This window comes from Eimeria acervulina, genomic scaffold, assembly GCF_000499425.1.
Source record: "Eimeria acervulina Houghton genomic scaffold, Eah_scaff138, whole genome shotgun sequence".
NCBI classification, from domain to species: Eukaryota; Apicomplexa; class Conoidasida; order Eucoccidiorida; family Eimeriidae; genus Eimeria; species Eimeria acervulina.
In genome coordinates this window covers 49,035-56,757 of record NW_013550261.1, presented here as the reverse complement: position 1 = coordinate 56,757, position 7,723 = coordinate 49,035, and the positions used below count along the sequence as shown (strand labels likewise).

The window sequence follows — 7,723 nt, the reverse complement described above, 5'->3', positions numbered from 1 at the left end:
ATATATATATATATATATTCTGCTGAAGAAGCGGCCTGGGGTGTGGATGTATATTAAAATAAATATATATAAACATTTATAATAAAAATACATATAAATATTTATTATTTATTTATTAATATCTTTAAAACTTTTCTTTTTCTCCGCAACTCCTTGCATTAACTCTAAGTAATTACGGCATGCCTCTCTTAGACAAATAATCAGAAAAAATATTCTTAAAAATATATAAATATATATATTTATATATATAAAATATATAAAATATATAAAAGATATAAAATATAAGAGAATAACTATAAAGTGCAGCACCAACAACAAATGAAAAGCCATACAAAACGTACACTCTACGCAACTCAGGAACAGCAGCAGCTGCTGCTGCTGTTGCTGCTTGCTGCAGCTGGTGTTCATGCTGCAGCTGCAGCAGCAGCTGCTGGAGCAGCAGCTGCTGCAGCTAGAGACAGCCTTTACTGCTGCCCTTGCAGCTGTTATATGGCGTCTATGGTTATAATTCAATAAATTAAAATATTAATATTATGCTAGAAAACTTTTACTGTCCCTCTACTTAAAGGAGCTGCATCAAGGCTGGGGCTTCCCTCAGACCAGCAGCAGCAGCAGCAGCAGCTGCTGCTGCTGCTGCTGCTTCTGCTGCTGCGTTGGTGTTGCTGTTTGCTGGGCTCCCGCACTTGTGTCTGTATTGTTTTACGTCTTTGTTTGTTTGTTTTTACGCTTTAGGGCCCTTAAGTTTTCTTGAAGCCCTTCTGCTGAAGCTGCACAAACACTTGGGTGCTGCTGCTGCTGCTGCTGCTGCTGCTGTTGCTGCAGCAGGCTCTCGCCCTTTGGGTTTGCTGCGGGCTGTGGGGCCCCGAGTCTTTGTCTCTGTATATTTTCTTTGTTTTATCTAGAGTTTCTGAGTATATTGTATTACTTCGTAGGAGCTGCATAGTGCTACAAAAGCACTTAATTGTTTCTGAGGGAGAAGGGGAGGGCCCCTCTCTGGGGCCCCTCGTTTTCTATTGTTGTTAGGCGCCAACATGAATAGAAGATATAATAGAGGGGGGCCCCCAGAGGCCTCAGGGGGCCCCTGGGAGGAGGAGAGGCCCCGCCTACGTGATGGGCAGCCACTACGAGATGTCGCCAGACGTACAGTTTTAGTTATGGGCCCAGGAGGACGAAGAGGGGGCCCTATGACTTCACCTGTAACTCTTGAGCCCTCATCAGGGTATTCAGAGAGGCCCCATGGGGGTTCACCCTTATTGACGGCAAGGCAGGGGCCCCCCCCCTCTGAATCGGCTGCATCGGGGGGCCCCCATGGGGTTGTTACCCAGGGGGCCCCTCAAGGGGGCCCCCAGGGGGCCCCTGGGGGTACAAGGAAGCTATCTTATGTGGCACTTAGCGACATCATAAGACAGCAAAATCTTAAAGGCAAAGTGAGTTCGATGGGGAGAAGTAGAGGGGTGCTTCAGGCTAGACTGAGGGGCCCCAGGACAAGCGGGGGCCCCCCAGGTGTACCGTGATGCCGCTCTAGATATATATTTATATATATATTATATTATTATTTACAGACGCCCTGGGGCCCCCGTATATTGGCATCAATGGGGGCCCCCCATTTGAAGTTATTTTAAAACATTCTTTTGGGTATGAAGAGGGCTTCCTTACAAAGTCTAGGGGGGCCCCTGGGGGGCTCTGAAAGGGGCCTCCTTAGTCCGTATTTAATGTATATATTTAATTAAATAATTGTGCTTTGAGGTGTAGCAGCAGCTGCAGCAGCTGCAGCTGCTGCAGCTGCTGCTTTTTCTGTCTTGTGCGCAGCTTCTTGCTGCACTGTATGCTGAGGCTCCGGGTCTTCCAGCAGCTGCTGCTTTTAGTAGTCATGCTGCGGCTGCTGGAGCTTGCTGTTGCTTTGTGATAGTTCTATGATGGGCGGTTGCAGCTTCTGCTGCTGCTGCTGCTGCTGCTGCTGCTGCGCGTGCTGTACAGGCAGAAGTGCTGCTTCTGCTGTTGTTTATGGTGTGAATGAGCGGCAGCTGCTGCTGCGCCTGCTGCTGCTGCATGGCTTTTGTATGTTTGAACAGCAGCAGCTGCTGCTGCTGCCGTACCAACGTGTTTGCTAGCAGCAGCAGCTGCTGCTGAGCCGCTGCAGCAGCTGCTATAGCGGCTGTTGCTGATGCAATATCTTGTTTTTCTGCTTTGTTTGGTTGCTGTTGCACGTACATCTGGCGCTAAGCCACCTGCAGCAGCAGCAGCAGCTAATGTTTTTTTAATTTGTTTTTTGTTCTGCCCGTTGAAGCCCTCAGCAGGTTACGCTTTGCTGCTGCTGCTGCTGTTGCTGCTGTGTGTTTGTTTGTGTGGCCGTAGCTGCATGGGCAGCACCAGCTGCAGCAGCAAGAACTTTCTCCCTCGCCACCGAGACCGCAGCAGCAGCAGCAGCAGCGGCAAGACGCTTTGCCGCCTTCGCAGCAGCAGCAGCAGCAGCAACGACAGCAGGATCCGCAGCAGCAGGGTTCCGCTCGCAATGCTTTATTCGGATCTGAGAGGGCCCCCCCACACGGAAGGGTACAGTCGGGGTCCCTGGGGGGCCCCCTTCCCCTGGGTGAGCATCGCCGCGTTAGGGATATGACTGGGGGGGGGGCCCCAGCTACAGAGGGTGGGGGGGGCCGCCCACGGGGCCCCCGTAGCGGTGTGGAGGGGCCCCCCCAGGACAACCCTCGTATACCCCATTTGCGTGAGAGGCCCTCTTGCTCTCCAGGGCCCTTTAGGGGCCCCTCTTTAGATAGAAACAGCGATAGAGATCTCCGGAGGCAGAGAGGGGGAGCCCGTACAGCAGAGCTCAGGGCCCCCAGAGGCAGCCCCCGAGGCCCCGAAGAACCATACAATGCAGATGACTCTCCCCACATGGGGGCCCCCAGGGGTTGTTACCCAGAGTGGCGAGAAGGAGAGAGGGGGGCCCCCCGTGCAAGGGGTAGGGGTAGGCTTTCTCCTGAGCCCGAGGTGGGGGGCCCCGAGGGGCCCCCCTCCTCCTCTGGCTGGGATAGGTGGGCGTCGAGGAAGAGAGCGGCTTCTCCTGCTGAAGATATTAAGAAGGGAGTGCATGCAAGACAGCCCTACAGCAATAGATCTCCCCCAGCTCGCCATCGTAGAGGGGAGCCTTGGGGGCCCCGTACTTCAGAGGAGAGGGGCCCCTCAGGTTTTTCTTCTCGAGGTCGAGGAGCTAGAGAGGGGGGCCCCCGTCATTCTGGAGGTGGAGGTCATGGGGCCCATGGGGGGGCCCTAGAGGGCCGTACTACTCGGTACAGACACCGCAGCAGCAGCCAGGAGTCAGAGGGGGAGTGGGGGCCCTCTAAGGGTAGGAACCCTTTACCTAAGGACGCCCCTTACAGCCCCCGCAGACAAGCACGCAGCGATTGGGAGCCCAGAGGAGGTGAGAAGATTTCTTATGAACGAAGGCGGCGGGGCAGCCGCTGCAGCGAGCTGTCTGCATCTCCTGTATACGAGGAGCCCCGCAGCAGGGGGCCCCAAGGGGGCCGGGGGGCCCCCTTAGGGGGGGCCCCCAGAGATGCCTCAGGGGCCCCCAGAGGCCCTTCTGGAGCCTCTAGGGAAACCCACAGGCGAGCTCCAGCAGGGGAGTCTCTCAGCCCCCCAAGGGAAGACTGGAGGGCCCGGGGCCCCGAGCAGGGGAGGCATGCTACTCGCAGCCGCAGCAGAAGCCGCAGCAGCAGCAGGCCAGGGCGTATGCACCACAGGAGGCTGCGGGCGAACAGCCCGGGCAGCAGAAGCAGCAGCAGACGAAGCAGCAGCCGCAGACGCGAGGAGGGGAGGCCCCCCCAAACACGAGAACGAGATCTAGACAGAGAAGGGGCCCCCCGCTTCCGCAGCGGCAGCAGAAGCAGCAGCAGGCGCAGCAGGCGTAGCAGCAGCAGAGCTCGCAAAGCCAGACACAGTATCAGCCCCAACTACTGGGATCGTCAGAGGCGATCCCCTGCGTCGAGGCATTCGCCTTCTCAGGGGGGCCCCTGGAGAGGGTCTCCGGGGCCCCACAGGGGTAGCCTTTCCCCAGCAGAGGGGGAGGCCCCTCTAGAAGATGAGAGAGAGAGGTGGAAGCACCGCAGAGAACAGCTGCAACGGCGGCTGAGAGGCGCAGCAAACGGAACGCCTGCTGCTGCACCAGTTGCTGCCGCAGCAGCAGCCGGAGCAGCAGCAGCAACAGGGCCTGCAGCAACAGAAGCGCCTTCACCCGCGGTACCAATGGGGACCCCAGGGGTGGGGGGTCTTGATTGGCAGCAGCAGCAGCAGCAGCAACAGCAGCAGCAGCAGATGCAAATGCAAATGGGGTACGGGTGGGCCCCAGCCAGCTCCCCCTTCTCTCACCCTGTTCATCAGCACCCTCACTTGAGGGCCCCAGAGGGTTTCTACAGTGCTCAAGGGCCGACGGTAAGAGCGAAGAGGGGGCCCCCAGAGGGGCCCCACGGCAACCCGTACACCCCACAAGGGTCACCGCATGCGTACGCACCTCAAGGGGCCCCCAACTACTACCCTCAAGGGCCCCCAGCTGCAGGCTGGCAGCAGCAGCAGCCGCCGCCCCCGCAGCAGCAGTACAGCGCCAACACCTGGGGGCCCCCCCCGAGGGGTGAAGGGTTTCTCTCCGCCGGCTGGACCCAGACGGCTCCTTACGGGAGGCCCCGGGGCCCTCCAGATGAGTGTGCGCAGCACCAGCAGCACCCCCACCCCCACCCGCAGCAGCCTCCGCCGCAGCTGCAGCAGCAGCAGCAGCAGCGAGCAATTGAATCCCCAGGGAGTGCTGGAGTGCCTCCTCCACCTGGGGAGACACCCGGGGCGGGGGCCCCTCTTGGCTCAGGCAGTCAAGGGTCTCATCATTCTGCTGATATGTCTCCTGGGGCCCCTGTGGGGCCCCCGCCTCGCGCATGCAGAGACTTTCTTGTTGGTGGGCGGTGCCCCCGGGGCCCCTCTTGCTTGGATTTGCATATTCCTCCTCAAGCCTATCACAAGTTTAACCCGCACTCATTACTTTTGCTGGGGGCCTTCATGTCTGAGGCCCCCGAGCTGCGCCGTCGTTTTGCTGCTGATGTGGGTATTAAGCAGCAGCAGCAGCAGCAGCAGGAGCAGCAGCAGAGGATCTATGATCAACAGCAGCAACAAACGAGGGATATGCAGAGACACCCGATGCTTCCTGGTGGCCCCCCTCAGGCTGGGTTAAGGGGAGGCGTGGTGGGGGCCCCTCCCCCTAACCCGCCAATGGGGCCCCCTGGTGCCCATCACGTCTTTGGGGGCCCCCCTCCATTTGCAGCTGCTCATAGACCTGCAGGTGCTCCTATTGTTCGCACTTATCCGGGTGTACAGGGAGATGGGGGCCGGGACATGCAGCAATACCCTCCTCCTGTCTTTGGCGCCCCTATGCACGATGGAGCGGGGCCCCCATTCGGGCCCCCTCCTGCTTCTTGTATAGACAGTGGGTGTGGACCTGCGGGGCCCTTGAGGGGAAGACGGCATGTGGCTCCGGGGGGCCCCCATGCTGAGGGGGGGCCCCCCTTCATCTTGCGCACCCCGAGACCCATGCCGGGGCCCCCCATGCAGGGGCCCCCTGGAGAGGTTCCGGGGCCCCCTCCTCCTCCGAACCCAGTAGGAGGCCTCTGCGGTGTCTGGTATGGCCAGGGGCCCCAGGGGCCCCCACCTCCACCCTTCAGGCATCAAGGTATGGCGGCGCCTGGGGCCCCCGGGGGCGCGCTTGCTGCTGCTGCACTGAAGAAGAGGAAGGTTTCGGGGAATAAGGCAAAGGCAAAGAAGCAGAGGAAGCAGCAACAGATGCATCAGCAGCAGCTGCTGCAGCAGCAAGACCGAGCAGAGAATGAGGACTTCTCTGGGCTTGGTGAAGGAGAATCTGCTGCTGCGCCTGGGGAGCAGCAGCAACAGCAGCTGCAGCATCCGGAGTTGGGGAGCGCTGATCAGCAGGAGCTGCAACAGCAGCAGCAAGACGAGGAGCAGCATGAGGAGGATGAGCACAAGCATTCGCAGCAGCAGGACCAAGAGCAGCAGCAGGAGCAGCAGCAGGAAGAAGGTGAGGGTGCTGCTGCTTCTAGCGACTGGGAGAGGACAGCGGAGCAGCAGGCCGTCATGGCAGATTATTTGTCGTCAAAGACAGCCGAATTTCTGTCTTCCGAAGCATACCTCGAGGGCTGGACTAAGAGGGACTTGATTGAGGTATATATAGCTTGAACTCTGCTGGGGTGTATTTATAGAGTTGGGGTGTATGCACACCAAATATATATATATATATATATATATATGTTATGTGTTATATATAGAAGCATATATAATGTAGGGGGCATATAAGGGGTATGAGGCAGTGGGCTGCTTGATTATTCATAGCCTGTTAGGGTTTGTTTATTAAGGTGGTGGAGTCGATGAGTGTAGCTGTAGAGCATTTGTAATGCTTCCTGTAGTACGGCGACGCCCACTGCTGCTGCTTCTGCTGTTGCTGTTGCTGTTGCTGTTGCAGTACTTCTACGATCAGTACTTGCAGCAAGACATGACTGCTGCCGAAGCGCTCGCGTCCGCAACATGTAAGACGGGTGTATAGTTTGCCCCACAGGTTTTGCTGTTTTGTGTTGATGCAGCTGCTGCTGCTTACATTTAGCCTGTTTCTGCTGCTGCCGCTTCCCCCTGCTGCTGCTGAGCCTGCTGTTGCTCCTGCCTTTGCTGCTGCTGCTGCTGCTCGCAGCCTATGTTGAAAACCCCGAGGCATATGGCTTGGTAGAGGGAGGGGGATCTACAGAGGGCGCCCAAGCAGCGGCAGAAGACGCTCATTACGCTGCAGCAGAAGGAGCGGAAGATGCAGCGGAAGACGCAGCTCGTGAAGAAGCACGAGCAGCAGCAGCAGAAGAAGCAGGCGCTGCAGATGCTGCCGGAGCACCAGAAGCTGCTGCTGCTCCTGCAGCAGATGCTGCAGCTGATAGGGACGACGACGCCTAGTGAGTGAAGGCGATGGTTTAGCTCAGCAGCAGCAACAGCCGTATCAGACGCATGCTGCTGATGCTGCAGCTGCAGCAGCAGCAGCAGCAGCAGCAGCAGCTACTGCACCAGCTGTTGGTTGGTGTTGGGAAGTGAGGGACTACAGTCTAGGCCCCTCTTTCTAGTGAAGCCAAAGGGCTTGACTGAATTTTAATTGCCCCCCCTTCTAAGGAGGAACAGAGGGAGGGAGGGTATTACATTTTGTTTCAGCATTGTTTCATGCCCACCAAACTGCCGTCTTATGTACGCGCAAGCAGCAGCTGCAGCAGCAGCTGCAGCAGCTGCAGCAGGACAGCAGCAGGGAAGGGCTCTTTCTCTTGTTCATTGGGGGGGCACACAGCCCCCCATTTTGTTTCTTGCATCCCTTATGGGGAGAAGAAACGCCTACAAACTGCCTTAGGCTTAGGTTGAGTCTCTTCACCTTTTTGAGCATAGTTGCTGCAGTCAGCCACTGCGAGTTTTATGTCTTAGCCAAAGAATAAGACATTTGCTGCAGCAGCTGTAGCAGAATAATTTAATGCAAAGAGCCGCTAGTACTTGACGAACTTGAATATATGCATATAAACAGATTATAAAAATACGGGGAGCTATGCATATTGTACATATTGTACGGGCACTATGCATAAAAACATATATAATATATATACACATACATACATATATATATATATATATATATATAGAGAGAGAGAGAGAGAGA

At 56.5% G+C, this 7,723-nt stretch overlaps 1 protein-coding gene across 1 annotated transcript; it reads left to right on the top strand.

The window, feature by feature from the left end:
• Positions 1-1,031: 1,031 nt before the first annotated feature.
• Positions 1,032-7,423, top strand: EAH_00020230 (hypothetical protein, conserved; the record flags this gene model as incomplete). The annotated part of the gene is made up of 5 exons (XM_013397208.1): positions 1,032-1,427; positions 2,356-6,213; positions 6,512-6,575; positions 6,734-6,983; positions 7,234-7,423. The coding sequence occupies 5 exons, from the start codon at positions 1,032-1,034 to the stop codon at positions 7,421-7,423; spliced, it is 4,758 nt and encodes a 1,585-aa protein (XP_013252662.1).
• Between the last annotated feature and the right edge of the window lie 300 nt (positions 7,424-7,723).